At 54.7% G+C, this 22,532-nt stretch overlaps 3 protein-coding genes across 12 annotated transcripts in view; 2 read left to right on the top strand and 1 right to left on the bottom strand.

The window, feature by feature from the left end:
- Window positions 1–6,853, top strand: part of Acin1 (apoptotic chromatin condensation inducer 1) — a 39,377-nt gene extending 32,524 nt beyond the window's left edge. For 4 of the 8 annotated variants that reach the window (XM_004864181.3, XM_087197165.1, XM_087197168.1 and 1 more), the window contains 10 exons: window positions 745–787; window positions 1,879–2,012; window positions 2,109–2,261; window positions 2,776–2,917; window positions 3,252–3,397; window positions 3,907–4,014; window positions 4,152–4,259; window positions 4,465–4,789; window positions 4,896–4,996; window positions 5,953–6,853. In XM_004864181.3, coding sequence (XP_004864238.2) covers window positions 745–787; window positions 1,879–2,012; window positions 2,109–2,261; window positions 2,776–2,917; window positions 3,252–3,397; window positions 3,907–4,014; window positions 4,152–4,259; window positions 4,465–4,789; window positions 4,896–4,996; window positions 5,953–6,279 — 1,587 coding nt within the window. In that variant the 3' untranslated portion in view covers window positions 6,280–6,853. The remainder of the gene's footprint in view (window positions 1–744; window positions 788–1,878; window positions 2,013–2,108; window positions 2,262–2,775; window positions 2,918–3,251; window positions 3,398–3,906; window positions 4,015–4,151; window positions 4,260–4,464; window positions 4,790–4,895; window positions 4,997–5,952) is intronic. The other 4 variants (XM_087197167.1, XM_087197162.1, XM_087197166.1 and 1 more) reach the window with 3 other exon arrangements.
- A 947-nt stretch (window positions 6,854–7,800) lies between these two features.
- On the top strand, window positions 7,801–17,883 carry Cdh24 (cadherin 24). Of its 3 annotated transcripts, XR_002389124.2 has the most exons (14): window positions 7,801–7,932; window positions 8,891–8,975; window positions 9,441–9,765; window positions 9,949–10,243; window positions 10,440–10,559; window positions 10,634–10,801; window positions 11,100–11,287; window positions 11,692–11,945; window positions 12,885–13,021; window positions 15,166–15,287; window positions 15,369–15,480; window positions 15,707–15,955; window positions 16,552–17,513; window positions 17,603–17,883. XR_002389124.2 is itself a non-coding variant. In XM_004864184.4 (13 exons), the coding sequence occupies exons 3-13, from the start codon at window positions 9,565–9,567 to the stop codon at window positions 17,052–17,054; spliced, it is 2,349 nt and encodes a 782-aa protein (XP_004864241.1). In that variant the 5' UTR covers window positions 7,811–7,932; window positions 8,891–8,975; window positions 9,441–9,564; the 3' UTR covers window positions 17,055–17,883. The 3 variants fall into 3 exon arrangements, 1 of the variants encoding a protein (XP_004864241.1); XR_206060.3 differs by lacking the exon at window positions 8,891–8,975 and having other exon boundaries at window positions 7,807–7,932; XM_004864184.4 differs by having other exon boundaries at window positions 7,811–7,932; window positions 16,552–17,883.
- Window positions 17,884–21,311: 3,428 nt separating this feature from the next.
- Psmb11 (proteasome subunit beta 11) lies at window positions 21,312–22,235 on the bottom strand. Its single transcript, XM_004864220.2, has one exon. The coding sequence runs from the start codon at window positions 22,212–22,214 to the stop codon at window positions 21,312–21,314; it is 903 nt and encodes a 300-aa protein (XP_004864277.1). The 5' UTR covers window positions 22,215–22,235.
- Window positions 22,236–22,532: the final 297 nt, after the last annotated feature.

Here is a 22,532-nt window from a genome sequence, read left to right as displayed (position 1 = left end):
TGGTAGAGGAAAGAGTAGGCCTCTGCTAGAGCGACAGTGTTTGGAAAGTGAAAATCTCCCTGGGATCAGCCTGCCCTTCGTTAAAAACCTTCCTTTACCAGTAAATTCCTTGTGTGGCTTTGGCTCAGGAGCTCCGTCTCCAGTGAGTCCAGTATGGCCCTTTTCCTCATCGTGATGGGGTTTGTCCTGGTAACCTGCTATCTCCATATATCCCACAACACTGTCAGGCTGGGCAGTGAGAAGAAGAGGGTTGTCTTGTTGAAGCTGCCATCTCAAAGTTGTATTTCCCTTGTTTCCTCGTGTTTTCCTTGGGTTAGCAGGGAAGTAGGAGGAATAGATGACCCAGCTCTGCGCATACCTTGTTGGGCTTGGTGACTTCTGAGCGTAGACAGTGGAAGGGGGTATGACCAATGTCTTTTAAGGCCTGGGAGGCTGCTGAATTCCTTTTTCAGCTTATTTCTGGTCAAGCTAATGCTCAGGTGTGTGTAGTACAGTAGTTGACTCTCCCTGCTAAGATCTTTGATTTTATTTTTTTCTCTAACTTGCATCAATTCTGCTTCGTTTTTTGCCGTTTGCCGCTTCTGTTTTGGTCTCTGTCTATCTCTGTGTCTCTCTCCCTCTCTCTTTCTCTGTCTCTCTGTGTGTCTTTGGAGCCTATGCTAAGACTGCCCCATTTAACCTCCTTCCCCCCTCTCTGTGGGGTGTCTCTCTTTCTCTTTTTTTCCCCTTACCTTCTCTATACAGAGCTCGCTGCCCAAATCATTCAAGAGGAAGATCTCCGTTGTCTGTAAGTCTAGCCCTTGAATCCCCAATAAAGGTCAAGAATACCATAAAAATGGTGTTGGTAGGGAAATCAATCCCATTCTCTCTGGCATTCTTGGTTCACTCCCTCCTGCTCCCCCACCCACCCAGCAAATCCGCATCTTCCTGGCATACGTAGGGTTCCATTTGAAATTCATGACAGTCCCTATCAGTGATTCACTCTAGTCACATTTTAATGAGATACACTGTGTCAAGTCTTAAAGGCGCCCCCCAAACAAGGTTTTAAGGCTGGGGATTTAGCTCATTGACACCACGACTGTCTGGCAAGTGCAGTCCTAAGCTTGATCCCCGGTACCAAGAGAAGAAAATAAAAGGGGGTCTTACTAAGTTCCCCAGGCTGTTCTCCCACCTCAGCTTTGCACTTTGACAGAAGCTGGGATTATTGGCACTTGCACTGTACCTGGCACTTAGAGACATTTTATCCTTCAAACTGTAAATGAGTTCAGGCCGGGGATTTAGCTCAGTGGTTTCGCCGCCTGCTGCACAAGCGCAAGGACCCGAGTTCGATCCTCAGTACCAAAAAAAAAAACTATAAATGAGTTAGATTCCTATGTAATGCTAACCAGTTTATTCTAAGAGGTGGAAGTGCTCCCACCTCAAACAGTAACATTTTCCCAATGAGGAACTCCAGATTCTGAAAGGATAATAGATATTTAATAAAATACTCATCTGTACCATGAATTACAGGTTGAGATCACATCATGATCTTAAATTGATCCTGCCTAGAGTTTCCTATCATGTAGGGTTTTCTCCTTATACATTCCCATGTCCTCTGTCTGTCTCACCAATTCAGATACTCGACTTATCACTAAAACTGCTTGCCAAACTAGTACCCCCTCCCTTTTTGCTTTTTGAGACAAATAGTTTTCATCTGTCAGAAAGGGACTCTAGCCCTTCCATTGTTCATTCTGAAGCCAGGATTTTCCTAGCACCCCAGATATGATTTCCCTAAGTTAACGTTTTACTGAAACTCCAACAGTCTGAGTTAAAGTTACAGTGTGAGCAGCAGAGGGTCTAAGACCCATCTAACTGTTGGGTCCTATTTCTTCGGGACAGCAGCTACCAAGGGGGTGCCAGCTGGAAACAGTGACACAGAGGGGGGCCAGCCTGGTCGGAAGCGACGTTGGGGAGCCAGCACAGCCACCACACAGAAGAAACCCTCCATCAGCATCACCACTGAATCACTCAAGGTGAGGTGGGAGGGCCAGGGAAGGGAGGATAAGACACCTTAAGGTGGGAATAGACCTGGGCCCAGTGTAACGGGGTGGGGGGTATCTGTGTCCCAGAGCCTCATCCCCGACATCAAACCCCTGGCGGGGCAGGAGGCTATTGTGGATCTTCATGCTGATGACTCCCGCATCTCTGAGGACGAGACAGAGCGTAATGGTGATGATGGGACCCATGACAAGGGGCTGAAAATATGCCGGACAGTCACTCAGGTAAGGTTTCTCCATCCCTGAATCAAGGCAGGGCAGTGGCTAAGAGCAAACGGCCAAGAACCTAAAGTAAAATAGAGGAGAGCTCTCCCTCCTGTGCACAGGGCTGGGTTAATTGGCACCTTCAGAGATCAGACTGCCAGATCAGTCCCGCTGCTTATTGTACTTAAAAGTTCTACTGGGACACAGTCACCCTACTTCCTTACTCCTCTCTGGCTGCTGGTGTGCTGCAGTACCAGAATTGGAAAGTTGTAGCAGTCTGTGTGGCTTACAAAGCCCAGGGTATTTTTTATTTTTAAAAATTTGCCAAATCCTGCCTTAGTTTTCCTTAAAACAAAATTGAGGCACTAACAACTTCAGGATCTGGTAGAAGTGAACTGAATAATAAAATCTCCCTCCAGTGGAAAAAATCTACTAGGTTGACTCAATTCTATGTACCATTGTCTCAGAAGGGAACCACAGGCTGAAAACAATGTGCCAGTGTGGTGCTTGACACTCTTACCTGCTTCCTTTATAGGTAGTACCTGCAGAGGGCCAGGAGAATGGGCAGAGGGAGGAAGAGGAAGAGGAGAAAGAGCCTGAAGCAGAACCTGCTGTACCTCCCCAGGTGTCAGTAGAGGTAGCCTTGCCCCCACCCGTGGAACACGAAGTAAAGAAAGGTGGGTGAAGTGTAACACAGCTCCCTGAATTCCTAGAACACTTCATGTAGACCTCTTTAGACAGTTGATGTTACCTGCTTTCTATTTCCATATCTGTCCATATCTGTCATCTCTGAGATACTAAGCTACTTGAGAGCTGGGTTTGAATCTTTTTAATCTTTGAATCTCCACAGTGAGATTACGCGTAGCTACCTTGCACATTATCTGTTCTGCACTTCTAGAGGGAAGACTGGCTGCTTGGTAGAGAATAAAAGGAAGGGAACCATGAGAGTCATGTTGGATATAAACCAGAATTGCTCCCTAATGAAAGCTGCTCTTATGCTCTCTTTGATAGTGACATTAGGAGATACCTTAACCCGTCGGTCCATTAGCCAGCAGAAGTCGGGAGTTTCCATTACAATTGATGACCCAGTCCGTACTGCCCAGGTGCCCTCCCCACCCCGGGGCAAGATCAGTAACATTGTTCATATCTCCAATTTGGTAAGTCACTTTCCCACATTGCAGACTTACTTAGTGGCTAAGAGTTTAAGCTTTGGCCAGGCATAGTGGCTCACACCTATAATCCCAGCACTCAGGAGGGTGAGGCAGGAGGAGTCCCGTGAGTTGGAGGCCATCCTAGGCTACATAATTCAAGACCAGCCTAGATTACACAGTGAGACCCTGTCTCAAAAAAAAAAAAGAGTTTAAGCTTTGGAATGATACTTCTGAGTTCCAACTCTTAGATCTGCCAGTTACTCACTAACATTGAACGAGTTACTTAAACTGTTTCCTCATCTGAGAAATGGGGAGAACAAAACTCAGCCTGCAGGGCCGAGGATTTAGCTCAGTGGTTTCGCTGCCTGCTGTGCAAGCACAAGGACCCCAGTTCGATCCCCAGTACCAAAAAAAAAAAAAAAACTCACCCTGCAGGGTTGTTTTGAAGAATTGCAGAGGCTTAGCACATAGTCTCTGTTAGTGCTCTGAGCCATCTTCTTCATTTTTGTTGGCAGGTTCGTCCCTTCACTTTGGGCCAACTGAAGGAGTTGCTAGGTCGTACAGGAACCTTGGTGGAAGAGGCCTTCTGGATTGACAAGATCAAATCTCATTGCTTTGTAACGGTGAGGGAAAGAAACTTAATTCTATAGATTGGGGCGTATACTTCCTTCTTGGACCACTATGGGCAGGTTTATGGGCACTGGGACAGAAGGGAAGGAGTGAAGATACACCATGACTTTCTGCCTTCTCTCTCCACCAGTACTCAACAGTAGAGGAAGCTGTTGCCACCCGCACAGCTCTACATGGGGTCAAATGGCCCCAGTCCAATCCTAAATTCCTTTGTGCTGACTATGCTGAGCAAGATGAGGTAAGAAACCTAAGGAAAAGGAAGGGAGGAGCAGGGAAGGTTATCTGCTCAATTCCAGCTGAGATGATTCTTTGCTCTTCTCCCTTACCCCCTTGGTTCCTCTTATTTAACCATGGAGCCTCAAGATATCTTATGCCCCGATATCTGGACTCCTTCAGTGAGTGATGTCATCTCCTGACTGGGCTTTTCCCTCCTCTGCCCACAGCTGGACTATCACCGGGGCCTCTTGGTGGACCGCCCCTCTGAAACTAAGACGGAGGAGCAAGGGGTACCTCGGCCCCTGCACCCCCCACCCCCACCCCCAGTCCAGCCACCACAGCACCCTCGGACAGAGCAGCGGGAGCAGGAGAGGGCAGTGCGGGAGCAGTGGGCAGAGCGGGAACGGGAAATGGAGCGGCGGGAACGAACACGATCAGAGCGTGAATGGGATCGGGACAAAGTTCGAGAGGGGCCACGTTCCCGCTCAAGGTCCCGTGACCGCCGCCGCAAAGAACGTGCGAAGTCTAAAGAAAAGAAGAGTGAGAAGAAAGGTACTTAGCTGGGGGAGCACATGTGTCCCGTGGTTGGTGGGGCAGGGACCCAAATGAGATGGGTCAGAGGGTCCTGTACATCAAGTCTGATTCACTTCCACCTCAGAAAAAGCCCAAGAGGAGCCACCTGCCAAGCTGCTGGACGACCTTTTCCGAAAGACAAAGGCAGCTCCTTGCATCTATTGGCTCCCACTGACCGACAGCCAAGTGAGTAGTCAGGATTCACGGACAGCTAGAGAGAGGAGGCCAGACCCGGGCTTAGATTCTTAAGAGAGGAAATGAAGCATCAGAGAGGTGGTTTTAAGAAATAGTTGATGAGTGTGCCATGGAGAAAAACCAAACCCAAGAGAGTGAACTGGTCAGTCAGGAAGCAAGGTGTGTGGATATCTGGGAAGTTAGCTGTGTTAACCAGGTTTCTTGGAACTTTAATTAGCTGAGAAGAACATGTTTTATAAACACCCATATGTTTCTTTGTTTTAATTTGTAGAGTTTTGGGGTAGTTTTGGTGGTTTTTTCTTTTTCCCCTAGTATTGAAGATTAAACCTCAGGTCTTCACAGTGAGCTACATGTCCCTAGCCTTGTTTTGGACAGTCTTGCACCATGGTGCTAAGTTGCCCAGGCCAAGAGGTTTTTGATTTTGTTTTGGTTTGGGTACTGGGGATCGGACTCCAGACCTTGTACTTTTTTTTTTGGTACCGGGGATTGAACTCAGGACCTTTCACTTGTGAGGCAGGCGCCGGAACCACTGAGCTAAATCCCCAGCCCCAGACCTTGTACTTTTGAGGCCGGTGATGGAACTCCTGAGCTAAATCCCCAACCCTGAGTTTTTGCTTTTTAAAATTTTGCTTCTTGGCAATGAGCCTTTTGAGAATTTTAGGTTTATGCTACTCAGCTAAAGAAGAGATTTGTTTACATCTAGAGAAATACCAAAGGCTGGGTGTGGGTGGATCCAGTACCTGTCATATATAAAAATTGAAAACAGGGAGAGAGGTGCCGAGAAAGACAGGTGCAAGTATGGACCATCCTACCTCCTCCTGCCTAACAGCAAAGCCAACAGCATCCCTGAGCTAGGAGTACAGAGTCCAAACAAGATGGACAAAGCAGCACACTGAACACGAGCAGGCTGCAAATGCCTACTTTCTCCTCTTTCTTCCTGGCCGCAGATTGTTCAGAAGGAGGCAGAGCGGGCTGAACGGGCCAAGGAGCGGGAGAAGCGACGAAAGGAACAAGAGGAAGAAGAGCAGAAGGAGCGGGAAAAGGAAGCCGAGCGGGAACGGAACCGACAGTTGGAGAGGGAGAAACGTCGGGAGCACAGCCGAGAGAGGGACAGGGAGAGAGAGAGGGACAGGGAGCGAGACAGGGGGGACCGAGAGAGGGACAGGGACAGGGACCGGGAACGAGGCAGGGAGAGGGACCGCAGAGACACCAAGCGCCACAGCAGAAGCCGGAGTCGGAGCACACCTGTGCGGGACCGGGGTGGCCGCCGCTAGCGGGGACAACACTAGGAGAGCTGCAGGTACCAGCCACTCTGCCCCAGGGGTCACAGGCCACAGTGGGGTAGGCACAGTCACCACCCCCGAACCTCAGTCTTCACACCATTTGCCCAGTGCTGACTATGGCTGCCTCCTATCCCCACGTACCAGATGGAGCAGCCGCTACTCTGCCCCATGCCTCCTCAACCTATCCCCTGGGTCCTAGCCCTCCTCCCTCTCTTTTCTCATCATCTGTGAGAGGGAAGAGATGGGTTAGGAGGGAGATAGCCGGCCAGAGGTGGGAACAGCCCAGTGCCCCAGCCTCTCCTCCATCCCGCTCACCGCCTGCCTCCCTCGGTACAGCTTCTCTGGGAACAGCTGGGGCCAGGACTGGGTCACCTATGAGCTGAATCAGCGTCTCCTCCTGAGTCCCGGGCCCCAGCGGTTCCCACTCTGTCCTGCAGCCTTTGCCTCTCACCCACTGGTTCCACTTTATATCCACCTTCTCTTTTTGTTCAATTTTTATTTTTATTTTTTTTATTATTAAATGATGTGGTCTATGAAAAAAAATAAAAATCTGACTTAGTTTTAACTAGCACGTGGAGTGGCTTTCCTTGGGAAGGGTTTGGGTGAGATGCCAGACTGAAGAGGAAGGGTGCGGTAAGCGCTCCATGCGCTGGGCTGACTGCTGCTTCCCGGAGCAGAGGCTCCCAGGCCCTGCAGCATCACTGCCTTGGCTCTCACCAGCCCCAAACTTATCTTTCTTACTTGGGAACCCCAGGAAATGGGGCGTCCTGTGCCCAGCAGACATGGGGGCAGCTTCTGCTTCCAGGTCAAGTGCATGATGCGGTCACCTGCTCTCCACCTTCCAGGTGTTCCCCACAACTGCCACCAGGGGGCGGTAGCCCGTCGCTTAGCGGGTTCTTGTAAACCAGCTTCCCAAAAAAGCTTTTACTCCCCGCCTCCGTCCTCCTCCCGATGTCGTGCCTTGGTCCTGACATTCCCTCGACCCGGCCCACGGGTTCCTTGGACCCATCTGCCACCCCAAGTGCACCCCAGCCTTCCCAACACCGTGCTCTGCACAGGCTCTCAAGATGCTCGCTGTAGCCACACCAGTCCCTAAAGCCGGTCAGGGAGCGAGGCACCGGGTCTCCGCAGTGGGCTCCCGCGTCCCCGCCTCCCCGCGCGCTCCCCTTTGCCCCGCAACGGGCGAGGTGCCGGCCGCTCCGCGCTCACGAGCGCAGCCTCCCCGCCGGCTCTTCGGAGACGCGGGTCACGGTGGCCTGGCCATCCACCCCGCTCGGGTGCCCTGCCGCGCGCTGCGGGCCGGGCCGGGAGCGGGGCCGCATCTGTATGCGCCGGGCGGCCCCGGAGCACCGAGGGTTTGGGCGCCAGGCACCGCCCCCGCCCCCGCGCGGCCAGGCTGGCCAGGGAGGGTCGGAGGCTGGGCTCTCCTCTCCCGCGCGGCGCGGAGCCTCCTCGCGCCTCCGCAGGCGGAGCCTCCTTCCCCCGCCCCCTCTGTCTCGCTCCCTTGTTCTCGCCGGGGCCGCTCAGACCTGCAGCGGAGCCGCGGCGCCCGCTCTCGAATCCGCTCCGGGCTGCGCCCTGGGAGCCGGCGACGCGGGCGGGCGAGGGCGCTCCCCGCCGTCCTGGGCTCCTCAGCAGTGCCAGGTAAGGGCGCCTGCCCGGAGCCTGGGGTTGGGAACCCTTGGAGGGGCAGCAGGGGGCCGCAGCCTGGGGCCGTGCGCTCCGAGGCTGCGAGCCGGGCTCCCTTCTCCCGCGCTCTGCTTCTATCCCTTCCTTCTTCCCTCACACCTCTCTCTCTCTTTTTTCCTCTCAGTTGCTCTTCCTCGTCCTTCTCTCTATCGGTTTGCCTTCTCTACCCCTTCCCTCTTCCGTCCCTTCCCTCTCCCTCTTGTCCTGTCTTTTCCCATCTCTTCTCCCTCTTTGCCTTTTCCTTCTTCTCCCTCTCTTCCCTTTCCTGTCTCTTTCCCCTCTCCTGCCTTCCTTTCCTTCTCCTGTTGCCTCCTTTCCCTCTGCTTTCCTCTTCCCGCTATCCTGTTACCCACTCCTCTATCCCCTTCCTTCTCTCCTCATCCCGCCTCCCTCTCCAGTCTCCAGCTTCCCTCAAGCTTCTCCTCTCTCCGGAGCAAACGGACTGTCAGGTGTGTGTATGCTCCAGGGGAGGAGGAGGAGGAGCAGCAGCTACCTGAGGGGTCCCCTCTGGAGGAGAGGGAGGAGAGTGGTGGGAAGGGTCCCCTCTCCAGCTCCCTTCCCGCAGCCCTTCCCTGCCTCCGCTGCTCCTGCCTGTTTCCTCTCCCAAAATGAAGTTCGGAGGCCTGATCTGACCCCCACTGCACACACTTGCTGAAAGCCCCTCTGCACCCCCACCGAAGGTTCCCAAGCCCAGCATCCCCTGACTCCTCTGCCTTTCAGACACCCAGGCTGCTTCCCTGATCTCTCTCCCCTCTTGCTGCCTTTCTGTCTCTCTGCTGTTCAGTCTGTCTCTCACCTGGTCCTCTGAGTCTCGGTCCAGCCCTCAGCCATACTATGTCTCTAGCCTCTGGGTGTGCCCCACTTCCTCACTCCCTCTCATCACTGCCCACAACCTTGTCTCCTCTCTTTCCAGCTCTGGCCCCCACTCTGCCTCCTGAGACCAATCCACCTTCAAGGACTGCAGCTGGCAGTGTGGGCTGGGGGCAGGGTCTGGAGAGGTGAGGTTCCCCATAGGGGAGGGACTGTCACAGGCTCACACCCGCCTTGTGAGGGAGTCCTTGTCATCTCAGCCTGAGCCTAGACTCCTGAACACCACACCTCTATGGATCCCAACGCCTTAATTTTAAGCCCTTTCTCTGGTAACCCCCACTCTAGTCCCCTGGCTATATGCCAAGGTGGGAGGACAGGGCAGGAGTTGGGATTCCAAGTCCTCCAGCACCCCTTTTCCCATCTTCCTCCCCAGCTTCTCAGAGTTGACAGGCCAAAGATTTATCAGTTTGAAGGGCTGGAGGTGAATACAGGCAGAGCCTGCTTGGGAGGGAAGGATCATACTGCTCTCTGTCTTAGTCTGGTTCTGGGCAGTAGGATATATAGTTCCTTGGAGATCTGGTCTTCAGCTTCTGATTTTGGGGAAGATTGGAGTTGAGGGTTTCCTTGACCCTAAGCAGGTACCTGTCCTACAGGTGTGGATCCATGGGGTAGCTGCAACACATCCGCCCCTCTGCCCCAGCCAGCTCATGGGCTTCCTGGTCCTGCCCAGCCTCAGCACCCGAGGCCAGTGAACAGAATCGTGGCCATAGTCCAAATATGTGGGGCCTGGTGAGGCTCCTGCTGGCTTGGCTGGGTGGCTGGGGCTGCATGGGGCGTCTGGCAGCCCCAGTCCGGGCCTGGGCAGGGTCCCGAGGGCGCCCAGGTCCTGCACTGCTGCGGACCAGAAGGAGCTGGGTCTGGAACCAGTTCTTTGTCATTGAGGAATATGCCGGTCCAGAGCCTGTCCTAATTGGCAAGGTAAGGATCAACCTCTCCCATGTCTGCTCTGACTACTCTGACAGGCCCATAAGCCCTGCCCTCAACTTCTTCACTTCTGCAGTGACCTTGCTCCCTCAGGACTCTCAACTCCATCCAAACCTAGACTCTAACCCTCTGTCCCTGCACTTGGAGTTCTCTGCCATTCTTCCCTGACTCCTACAGCTGCACTCAGATGTTGACCGGGGCGAGGGCCGCACCAAGTACCTGCTGACTGGGGAGGGAGCAGGCACTGTATTTGTGATTGACGAGGCTACAGGCAATATCCATGTCACCAAGAGTCTGGACCGGGAGGAAAAGGCACAGTATGTGCTATTGGCCCAAGCTGTGGACCGAGCCTCAAACAGGCCCCTGGAGCCTCCATCAGAGTTCATCATCAAAGTGCAAGACATCAATGACAATCCACCTGTGTTTCCCCTCGGTCCCTACCATGCCACAGTCCCCGAGATGTCCAACGTGGGTGAGTACCCTAGCTCTGAATGCCCCAGTTCCTGTCTCCTGCAACCCCTTCACCTCTCCCACCTTCACCCTCTGCCCCAGAATCCTCTCCTCCTCCTTTAATTCAGCCTCCCTCACATCTGGGTCTCCATCACCTGCTGTTCTCCCCCATCTCCCCCTGCTGCTGCTGCTGAGTAAGGTGCTGGGATCCCCCACAGGGACATCAGTAATCCAGGTGACTGCTCATGACGCTGATGACCCCAGCTATGGGAACAGTGCCAAGCTGGTGTACACGGTGCTGGATGGACTGCCTTTCTTCTCGGTGGACCCCCAGACTGGTAAGGATGGAGCTCTGGGGCCTTCTGGGGCAGCCACGGGGATAGACACTCCCTGACTCAGTGTCTTTACCTAGGAGTGGTGCGAACAGCCATCCCCAACATGGACCGCGAGACGCAGGAGGAGTTCTTGGTGGTGATCCAGGCCAAAGACATGGGCGGCCACATGGGGGGGCTGTCGGGCAGCACTACAGTGACCGTCACCCTCAGTGATGTCAACGACAACCCCCCCAAGTTCCCTCAGGGTAAGGGGCAGCGCTGCGCCTGAGCTTTTCTCTGACTACTTGACCCTTACAGTATTAGGAGAAGCTGCCCCTCTCCACCCCTAGCCCAACCAGACCCTGGGAGAATGAAGTGCTGGGATAGGGAGGAGGGCTGAGGATCTCTCTAAAAACAGGTTTCTCTTAGGCTGGGGATTTAGCTCAGTGGTATCTCTGCCTCCTGCGCAAGCGCAAGGACCCAAGTTCGATCCCCGGTACCAAAAATAAATAAATTAATTAATTAAATAAATAAAAACACATTTCCCCTCCATTCTCCTCCAAGGCCTGTACCAGTTTTCTGTGGTAGAGACGGCTGAGCCTGGTGTTTTGGTGGGCCGCCTGCAAGCCCAGGACCCAGACCTAGGAGACAATGCCCTCATGGCATACAGCATCCTGGATGGAGAAGGTTCAGAGGCCTTCAGCATCGGCACTGACTCCCAGGGTCGAGACGGGCTCCTCACTGTCCGCAAGGTTAGCCTCCTGCCTGTTACCACTCTCAGATGGGGGGGTCAGAGGGGAAGCTCAGTGGTAGAGCATTAGCACGCATAAGGCCTGGGTTCAATCCCTAGCATGTGAAAAAAATAAAACAGAACACAACAAAAAATTCACCTGCAGACTTACTTTATCTCCCACCCATTGGGCACATTTCTAATGGGTATCCTAGAACACACTGAGGACCCTATGCTGGACCCTCACAGATGAGCCCTCAAGTTAGACTATGTAACATGCTAGCCACCATAACCCCTGAGGTCACAGCCACTCCAGGGCCACCTCTGCTCTGCACTGGATGCACATAGGGAAAAGACCTCGCCTTTGAGCTGGGCCTGTCCTGGTTTCTACATGCCTCACTCACTTGTTGTCTTCCCTGACCATAGCCCCTAGACTTCGAGACCCGCCGTTCTTACTCCTTCCGTGTGGAAGCCACCAACACACTCATTGACCCAGCCTACCTGCGGCGAGGGCCCTTCAAGGATGTAGCCTCAGTACGAGTGGCTGTGCAGGATGCCCCAGAGCCACCCGCCTTCACCCAGGCTGCCTACCACCTGGCAGTGCTGGAGAACAAGGCTCCTGGGACCCTGGTGGGCCAGATCTCAGCCATGGACCTAGATTCCCCAGCCAGCCCAATCAGGTAAGCGGGGAGTGGGCTGGGGAGGGGCTGGGCCTCCAGGAAGGAGCCCAGAGGCAGCCTGTTCCCACCCAGCCTGTCCCTTTCCCTTGCTGTAAATTATACCTCCCAGCGAAGGTCTCCCTGCAGCCCAGGGGAGCGTGGAAGGCCCTCCCGACCCCTGCTCAAAACGTCATTGGATAAGTGGATCTCTCTTGATCACACACACCTAAGTGTTTCACGGTTTACCCACTGGATAACATTTCACTCTCACAGCACCCCTGTGAAGGAAGTGTTATCCTTGCCAGTTGTTTTAAAGGCCAACTGCAACTTCGAGTGGTCAAGTAATTTGCCCACAGTAAGTAGCAGAACTGGGGTTGAAGCTGGTCTTGTCTGCCTTGAGGACAGCCACTCTTGCCACCCCCCAGGCAGTATCCTGTCACACCTCTGAGGGAGGTACTGGTGTATTTCTCATTTTGAACTGAGTACAAAGAGGTCAAACGGGCCGGGGATTTAGCTCAGTGGTTCCTTTGCCTGCCTGCCTGCCTCGCAAGCACAAGGTCCCGAGTTCAATCCCCGGTACCAAAAAAAAAACAAAAAAAACCCAAAGAGGTCAAACAATTGGCCTAAGGTCACACAGCTGGTCTGAGGCAGAGCAGGGCTGAAACACAGGTCAGTGGGTCCCCAGAAGAGAGCCCAGAAGTCTGAAAGACAGCTAGTGTTTCTCCCCTTTCACATCCTTCTGTGGTTCTCCCTTACTCCTATGAAACCCAATCCCCCCGAGTCTGATGGGACCTCCCAGGGACATTTGCCTTTTAAGGGAACTCCAGCCTAAATTATGGGGCTCTGGAGCTTGGACCCTCTGCCCACATGAGCCATGAGGCCCAGCAAGATGAACAGAGAGGGGAAGGAGGGAGGGGTGGCAGCCCCCAGATCAGCCCCAGCCCACCCCATCTTCCCCAGATACTCCATCCTCCCCTACTCGGATCCAGAGCGTTGCTTCTCCATCGAGCCCGAAGATGGCACCATCAGAACAGCAGCGCCCCTGGACCGAGAGGCTCGTGTCTGGCACAACCTCACTGTGCTGGCCACAGAGCTCGGTGAGGCGTCCTGGGCCCTAAGGAGGCAGCATGCTCCCTGCAGAGGGGCTGTGCCTGGGCATGGGGGGTGGGGAGGCCGTCACACCCTCCCCAGTGTCCAGTTCCCAGATCCTGAGCCTAGATCCTCCCCACCCTGCAGGCCTCCTGTCTCCTAGGCAGGGCTGCTCTGGAGCCAGGGGTTTGCCTGAGCACAGCCCTGAATGCAGAACTTGGATTAGCCAAGAGCCTAGAATCCCTGGGTCTTGCCCATGCACTGGCAGACCCTGCCCCATCTGTGCTTCTTGCCGGGCCTCGGCTCTTCTCTGAGGGCTAAGCCAAATCCACCTTCAGCCCCTCCCAGAGCAGCCCTGGTAGAAGCCCTGCAGGTTCCTCCAAGGTGGGGGAGTGGGGCCAGCTCTCTTGTGCAGCTCTCTTGTGCCCAGCCCACCTGAGTCACCAGCAGCCTGGGAGACAGGGATACCTCCTGCCCCTCTGTGTAGAGCCCTTTATCCCCCTGTGCATTCCCCTGCCGTCTTCTACTGAGTGTCCAAGCTGTGCTTGTGGTGTAAATGCTTGCACATGTCAGTGAAGAGCTGTATGGATGTGTATATGTGTTTATATACTCAGGTATGTGTATACTTCCATGTATGTGAAATGCACGCATATGTATATAAGTGGGTATGTATGTGTCTATAACTGAGTGTTTAGATAGAATTACTTATGTATATGTGTGATTGGATGTGTATAGTGGCATATACAAGGAGTTGTTTGTATATATTTTGTTGTATATGTGGGTGTTTGGAGACAGATAATAACTTATTTCTTACTGTGTATCAGAAACTATTTTAAGTTCCAAAAATGGATTAACTCATTTGTCACCAAAATTTTATGAGGGAGATGTGAGTATTTCCCTATTTGTAAATGAAGAAACTTAGGCATAGAGAAGTTAAGTAACTTTCCAAGGTCACACAGAAATTAGGTGATGGAGCCATCTGACCCAATCAGTCCACAGCCTAAGCTGTGGACTTCCCTACTTCACTGTACTACCTTTCATGGGAGTTTGACTGGGTTTGCTTTTATATACGCAACTGTGTGCTACCTGGCAGTGTTGTGTGTCTATAGTTGTAAAGATGTCTGTGTAGATAACTGTGTGTGTGTGTGTGTGTGTGTGTGTGTGTGTGTGTGCGTTTCCCCCTGTCTTTTCACCCTCCTGTCAAAGTCTGCCCTACCTCACCCTGACCCTGGCTGGCAGCAGTGAAAGAGCCGGCCCCATCCCATTTGATCACAGACTCTAGAGCCAAGCAGTCTGCTCACCCTCCCCTGCCTGGGCTGCAACCTCAGCCCTTCCCACCAGGGCCAGCCAGCTCTCCCCCTACCTAGGAAAAAGACTAAAGGAATTGAGAGGCTCAGCCTAAGAGAGATGACAGGGAGACACACTTTGCATCCTCATGGATGGCATTGGCAGTGAGAAGCAAGGTAGGGTACTGTGGGGAGCCACCTGCTGAGGGGGATGGGTGAAGAGGGGCTTGTGTCTGGCTGTGGTACCCAGGCTCTGCAACCTGAAGACGTAGACCATGAAGTTCCTCCTTCCCCAAGGTCAACACTGAGTGATTCTCATTGCTGCACTACAGCCTCCCAGACCTCTGATGAGATGTGTGTGTGCGCGTGTGTGTGAGTGTCCATCCACTGGTGCTGTGCCTGACTGCTGTACATAAAAATGCATTCTCTGGGCCTGGGATGTGGGGTGTGTGGTGCTGCTTTTGACATGTATCAAACATCTGCTTCGTATATGTTGGATTTATTTTCACCACTCATATTGGATATATGGTATGACTGTGTGTGTATGGCTGTTGTCTACACTCAACCTGTATGCATTCTCATTTAGGCGACGTGTGCCCTGTGTATGGGCATCGTGGGCACTGTGTTCTGCTGCGTGTATATTGTATATTGTACATGTCTAGGGTACTGCATGAATAGCATATGCACTTGGTGTTGTTTCATTCACTTCACATGATTTGCTGTCTGCATATTACATGCTTCTTTCACGTGTTGCATGTGCACACTATGTGCTGTGTGTGATATCCATGGCAATGCATCATGTATTTTGTATATAAACTGTGTTGTATGTCCTGTGTGGTGTGTATGTGTTGGTGTTCTGGCTTCAGACAGCTCCGCACAGGCCTCCCGTGTCCAAGTGGCCATCCAGACCCTGGATGAAAATGACAGTGCTCCTCAACTGGCTGAGCCCTATGACACCTTTGTATGTGATTCTGCAGCCCCTGGCCAGGTGAGCACCTGAGGCAGATGGGTTGGGATTTCAAGGCCTCCAGCAGCCCACTCCATTCAAGACTTTTCTTCTTCTTTTCAGTTGATTCAGGTCATTCGGGCCCTAGACAGAGACGAAGTTGGCAACAGTAGCCGAGTCTCCCTTCAAGGTCCTCTGGGCCCTGATGCCAACTTTACTGTCCAAGACAACCGAGGTGGGTGGCATCCTGCAATCATGCCTGTGACTGTCTCCCTCCTCCTGTCCTCCACCACCCCCAGCCCAGCCTGCCTGACCCCTGCCCCACCTGTCGGCCTTCCAGCCAGAAGGCAGGTGTACATATACACTCACGTGCTTGCTCCTTGCAAACCTTCCCGTGGACTGGACCAACCCTATCAGGAAGGCTTCTCAGGAGGTCCCCCAACACCTTTCCTTTCCCACAGATGGCTCTGCCAGCCTGCTGCTGCCCTCCCGCCCTGCTCCACCTCGCCAGGCCCCATACCTGGTTCCCATAGAACTGTGGGACTGGGGGCAGCCAGCACTGAGCAGCACTGCCACTGTGACTGTCAGTGTGTGCCGCTGCCGGCCTGATGGCTCTGTGGCGTCCTGCCGGGCCGAAGCTCAGCTCTCCCCCACTGGACTCAGCACTGGTGCCCTGCTTGCCATTGTCACCTGTGTGGGCACCCTGCTTGGTGAGTCAGGCCACAGTAGGACATAGTGGTGAGATGAGGGCTTGCAAGGATTATGGAGAAGACCCAGGTTCCTGGACATAGGGATTGAGTGACCCCTTAAGCCTGGGTTTTCCCACCACCTGCTGTGTTCAGGAGAAAAGCACTGACTTCATGTCCTTGATCTGCCAATCCACAATGATTGGCGTAAAAATTATCTTACTGGACCCCTGTTCTCTCCCAGGTGTGGTCCTGGGCACATCACTTGTGGTATTTCCTTTATCCTTTCAAAAACCCTAAGAGGTAAAAGTGTTTTCTCTGATTTCCACTATGCAAACTAAAGATCAAAAAGGTTCAGCGAAGAGGGCTGGGGATTTAGCTCAGTGGTTCAGCGGCCGGCCTCGCAAGCGCAAGGTCCCGAGTTCCATCCCCAGTACCAAAAAAAAAAGGTTCAGAGAAGTTAGGCAACTTTCCATGGTCAAACAGCAAGTGAAGAGTGGAGTCAGGATCCAAAGCAAAGCACTTCAGTTGTCAGACCTCAGTCAGCTGCCTCCACTGCCCCAGCCCGGCCACATCCTGCCCAGGGCCCCCCTGGCTCAGGCCTCCGTTCTCTCCCGCAGCCCTCCTGGTGCTCTTTGTGGCCCTGCGGCGGCAGAAGCAAGAAGCACTGATGGTCCTGGAGGAGGAGGATGTCCGTGAAAACATCATCACCTACGATGATGAGGGTGGCGGCGAAGAGGACACAGAGGCCTTCGACATCACGGCTCTGCAGAACCCTGACGGGGCGGCTCCGCCGGCGCCCGGGCCTCCTGCCCGCCGAGATGTGCTGCCCCGGGGGGCGCGGGCCCAGCGCCAGCCCCGGCCCCCTGGCCCTGCTGACGTGGCGCAGCTGCTCGCGTTGCGGCTGCGTGAGGCAGATGAGGACCCCGGGGTGCCTCCCTATGACTCGGTGCAGGTGTATGGCTACGAGGGCCGCGGCTCCTCCTGCGGCTCCCTCAGCTCGCTGGGCTCTGGCAGCGAGGCCGGTGGCGCCCCGGGGCCCACGGAGCCCCTGGATGACTGGGGCCCACTCTTCCGCACCCTGGCCGAGCTGTACGGGGCCAAGGAGCCCCAGGGCCCCTGAGCTCCAGGCCGCGCTCACAGGCCCTCTGAGTGAGCCCCCGGGGTCCAGGCGGGCGGCAGCAGCCCAGGGGCCCGGCCTCCTCCCACCCCGTGCCCCTCCTCCCTTCCCAGGGCACGCTCGCTCCTCTCCGAACCCCTACTCCTGAGCCGTCTGTGTGTCTCTCCAGGGATCTCTGTCTGTCTGTGACACTCTGTCCGGGTCTGGGTTTGTCTCCTAGACCCTGAACCTCTGCTCTCTCACTGTGACACCTTCTCTGTGGCTGTTTCTGTCTGCGTCCGAGTCTCCCTTGCCCACACACATGCTGTGTCTCTCTCTCCAACCCTCACCCCCCTCCTTTTCTCTGGGTCCCTGTAACTGGTTCTTTGGGGTTTTTTGGTTGTTGTTGCTGTCCACCCCAAAAAGCAAGAGAAACTTCCAGCCACTGCTGCCCACCCTCCTGCAGGGGATACTCTGCCCCAGGTCAGTGACCCCGGGCCCCCGGGCAGGGGGTGGGCAGAGGCCACCCCCCAGGCCTGCCCCTCACCACCATCCTCTCCCTGTCCTCGCAGACCTGCCCGCATGGTTCCATCCATCACTCATGGCCTCATCCTGGCTCTACCGGCCTCCAGCAGAAGGAGGGAGCCGCCCACCTCCCAGGGCTAGAGCTTCAGGCCAACTGGCTGCCTCTCTGGAGCTCTGCCCAGCAGTCAGCGTGCCCTTGGTGACCCCGGCTCTGGGCATTGTCTTGTGTGCTTCCCAGGCCCCAGAGGAGGGAGAGAAGAAAAGAGGGAGGAAGGGGAGGAGCCTCCATCTCTAATTTCATAATAAACAAACACTTTATTTTGTAAAACCTGACCGAGCTTCTGTTGCTCCAGGAAGATTTCTGGACAGAGATTCATTTGCACTGAAGGATGGGAGGACAGGCCCAGGTTATAACCCCCTCTTCCCATCCCCGGCCCCAGCTCATTGCTTCTCCTTGAGGGAAACCACTTCAAAACCCTTTATGGCACAGGAGGGTTTGCATCCTCCATTTGGACAGAAAGTACACCCCCATTCCCACCACCGACTCTCCAGGTTCCCTGCCCTGCTAGTCTCAAACTGTCCAAGGAAATGGAAATGTGGGGATTTGTCAAGAGGGAAAGGTGGGCAGAGGAATACTGGGTAAGAGCTGCAGAGGAGAGAAGAGAAAAGATAAAGACTAGGAAGAGAGGAAAAGAAGGTTCCAGGCTAGGAAAACAAGTGGCTGGGTGGCAACAGAGAGAGGCAAGTGAGCCTTTCCTGGGGAATGCAGTGCCAGCTCCAAAAAGGGCCAGTCAGTCACTGAAGCTGGGCCTGCTGCTCCCACCTTGAATTCTCTCCCCAGTCTTGATCTTCATGGAGCACAAGGGAGGAAAGAGAGGAAGTAGGGAGAGGGGCTGCAGAGGGCAGAATCAAGTCCCTTGAGGTGGCAGCTGAGGGGAGTGGCCAGCATCTCCAGTGTTCACTCCCACAGCGAGCCAGGGACGGGTCTGGCCAGATACCACCACAGGAAGCAGGCCTCTCTCCAGGCAGGACCCTAGAGGCACACAGAAGGAAGTAAGGCAGGCAGTCCTTGTGACCTTCCCCTAGTGGGGTGCTGGCAACTAGGGAAAGCTGCTTCAATAGGAACATGCCTTCTCACACCTTGCACACCTGCTGGGTGGCAAGAGGACAAGGACCTTCACTCCAGTCCCAGCTGTCATTTACTCTGCTGAAGCTGGAGCACTGCACCGCTGACAGCCAAGAGCCTAAGAGCAGTCAGTCCATCGCCCTGGCCTCAGGAGATTGTGGAGGCAGCATCCCAAGCTAGGGCATCAAAGAGAACAAAGAGAGCACTGCCCAGTTTACGGCAAGAAAGGCAAGATCTCTGCCCCTCTGCTCCACCCTGATACCTGCATCAAACCTTCAGGAATTACTGGAGCAATGGAGGAAATGACTCATGGCCACTCTTAGAGAGGAGTGCACTTAGAATGGGATGTTGTCTTTGCCTGACTAGCCCTCCCTCACATCCTCCTGGGGTCCTCCCCAAACTCGTTAAAAACTTAAAGGGCCTTGCAAGCGCAAGGATCCAAGTTTGATCCCTGGTACCAAAAAAACTTAAAGGATGCCTAGAATCCCACCACTCTGGAGGACTGCAAGTTTGAGGTCAGCCTGGGCTATATAGTAGGTTCCAGACTGGTCAGCCTGGATTACATAGCAGGGCCTTATATTAACAAACAAACAGGGGGGAGGGGATTTAGCTCAGTGGTTCCACTCCCTGCCTTGCAAGTGCAAGGTCCCGAGAGTTCCACCCCTGGTACCAAAGAAAACAAAACAGGGCCAGGGATTTAGCTCAGTGGCACCATGCCTGCTTGGCAAGTGCAAGGTCCTGAGTTTGACCCCTGTACGGGGGATGGGGGGAAACCTTACTAGTTTTTTCCTTTTAAGTTTCTGCAGACCATAGGAAAACAGCCTTGTCAGGAGGACCACCAGGTTTGTCTCTACTCTCAAATACCTCATCATTTGAAAGGACAGAACCTGTCAAAGGTAGTGAAGGTGGTCAGGGCTATGGAAGGAAAAAGGTGGGAAGAAGTAGGGTAGGAGAAGGAGATGCAAGAAGAGGGAGCTTCCCTCCAGTTCTGCCCTCTCTAGGTTCAATCCTCCTCATCCATGTGGTTCACAGCAGCAGAGTCCCACCCCCCGACCCCCGAGGCTGGGAGTGGGCAAGGGGTGAAGGAGACTGCTGTGGAGGCCGCTGGCCAAATCCCTTTACCCTGGCTAATCCCTGGGACTGGGCACCTGTCCCCGCTTCCCCGGCACAGCTTCCTCACCACCGCCACCCCATCCCCCGTCTCCACCATTTCCCTTGCTTTCCTTTCTGGAGCTCCTTGATCCTCCACAGGTGCCCGCTCAGACCAAGTCTAGAGGTCTCTGGTCTGGCCAGCTCCCACCCAGAAGAACTGTTACACTGAGGTGCAGGGGTGGCCAGGGGGAGGAAAAGCAGCCATTGTTTTGGGTTCTGGGGTGACAGTCCCCAACTTCCTTCAGGTCTCGTCTCCTAGGCCAACCCTGCTTTCTGTCCCCTGGTCTGAGGAGAAGGCAGTAGCCCTCCTGGAGCTGTCACCCTGAATCCAGGTCAGCACTCGCTGTGAAGGAGGACAGGAGGGACAGGAGGGACAGAAGGGGCAGCAGAGGATGTCCTACCTGCATAACCCCCCTGGCACAGCCACCCCCTCTTTTCTTCATTCTCCAGAGAGAGCATCACGGAGGACAGTCTGGAAGGAGAAAGAAGACATCTAGCGTGACAATGACAGGCCCGGAAGGGTAGAGAGCAGGGGTCGGCTGTGGGGATGGCTCCAGGCCCTGGCAGATGTGGCCCAGATGAGACTGGAGTAGGAGCAGCTTCCCTGAGCTATCCCTCCAGAGCCTCTGGCTCCTCAGGGTTTCTTCGTCCTGACCACTAGGGGCCCCCAGGCGGGGGCTTGGGCCAGCCACTCTCCCACATCACTCCCCAGAATCCAGGACAGTTGGGCCTAAAGCCCAGGCTCTGCAGGGAGAGGCCTGGATCTGAAGCCCTTGGCTGTCACCTACTATGTAACCTGGGCAAGTCCCATGACCCTGTAAGCCTGGTTCCTCTTCCATGAACTGAGGAACATTTTCCCTACAAGGGCTGCCTGCCTTCTGCTCAGCAGTGATCATTATAGTCACTACAGTGAAAGCAGAGGCTGGGAGCAACCGAGACAGTCACCACCAAATGGCCTCCCGCCCTGCTCTGGGCTCACACCCATCTGGGCCACTCTTTCTACATGGCTGAGAGGGGCTGTGTCTCACCAAGCTAAGATGGTGACCAGGAGAAAGAGACAGGCTGATGCTGCCATAGATAGAAGACCCACATGAGAGAAGAGAGCCTGGGGAGGGGTGGGGGGCAAAAAAAAGAGAAGAGCCAGAAAAGGAGATCTAGTACCTAGCACCAGTACCTAGCAAGAAAAGGAGGTCTAGCCCACTTGGCATCTGTTGGGCAGTAGGCACACAGCAAGTGTTTGCTCAAAGTCAGCTTGGAGCCGAGAAGGAGGATGGATAAACACATCAGGTGTCAATAGGAACGTGTTGGACAGAACCATCAATAGCTCTTGGAGGCAGAAAGGGTGGGGACTTGGAACAAATGAAGTAGGCAACCCAGAGGGGCTGGAGCCAGGTGCTTGAGGCTGCTCCCAGCAGAGCCTCCCCACTGCCCCCTCCTCCAGCCCACTCTCTCAGCCTGGTCCCCAAGTCCTGCACTTCTCACAGCCTCTCAGTCTCTGCTGGCATCCTGGAGTCTTCTGGTGCCATCTCCCTTGGCCCCACAGGGAATTCTCCACCTTCCTCAGCTCCATGAGGAATGACAGTCTCAGGCTGGGGCTGGCTGGACTCACCCTCCAGCTCTGGTTCCGGGAACATCTGCAGCTCCCTGTACACAACACAGGTGTCACTTCGTGACACATACTCCCAGCCGCTCTCCCGTACATGGAAAAGGTCTACAGAGCCCCCTGAGTAGGCATCACGGTGGGTGGCATGGGCCACAGCACAACGGGCCAGGGTGTAGGCTTCCTGGATGGTCATGTCGTAGTGGTAGCCACGATCTAGCACACCATAGGCATAGGGAGATCCAGAGCCCACGGAGAATATGTCCCCCTGCAAGCGGGTGCCATCACTGTACACGTAGAAGAGAGCAGGGCCAGAGCGGTCCCAGCCACACAGGGCAGTAGCCACACACAGATCCAGCCCCCGGTAGCGAGACATCATGGCTGACAAGAGCTTGGCTGCACTGGCCACACTGGGCAGCTGACCCTCCCTCAATGCCCGAAGCCGCAGCTCCCGCTGCAGTACCCGGTACCATGTAGCACAGTCAGCTGAGGTGCCAGAAGTGGTACCGAGGAGGTGCTGGTGCACAGGGATGACCTTGAGTGAAGTTGGACAGGCCACGTATCTGCCACAGGAGGAACGCGTGTCAGCTGCAGCAATAACGCCATGCCGGAAGCGGAAGGCCAGGGTGGTGGTGCCATGGGCCAGCCTGGGGCCGTGGATCCACAGGAAGGACTGAGGGTCACAGCCCCGGGGCACAACCCAGCCGCCAGCCTGAGGCAAGCGAGGGGACAGTCCCTGGATGTCAGGAGCCTGCCACTTGCACACATCCTGCAGAGCCATCCCTGAGGCTGAGTAAAGGGAGGAAGGAGTGGCACAGGGATTTGTGGGCTGAGGTCAGGTGGGGGAGAGGGACGCTACAGAGACGCTGGGCTGCTGCCAGAAGTGGTAGCAGAGCACAGCATGAGCTGCTGCTTCACCTCTCCCCAGCCCCAGTCAGGCTTGGGGATTGGTGGGTGGAGCCCCCTCCTCCTCAGAGCTGCTAAGGGGAAACAGGATGAGGCCAGCGGTGGGAGTCTCCAGCCTTGGAAAGACAGAGCCAGACGCTGCCCATCAGTCAGACTTTCACCTTATGCTGCCTGTGACACATCTGAGAGTCAC

This window comes from Heterocephalus glaber, unplaced genomic scaffold (genome assembly GCF_053883595.1).
Source record: "Heterocephalus glaber isolate CG9 unplaced genomic scaffold, H.glaber_assembly_v1.0 deba00001662, whole genome shotgun sequence".
Lineage (NCBI taxonomy): Eukaryota > Metazoa > Chordata > Mammalia > Rodentia > Bathyergidae > Heterocephalus > Heterocephalus glaber.
This window is presented reverse-complemented; position numbering and strand designations above follow the sequence as displayed.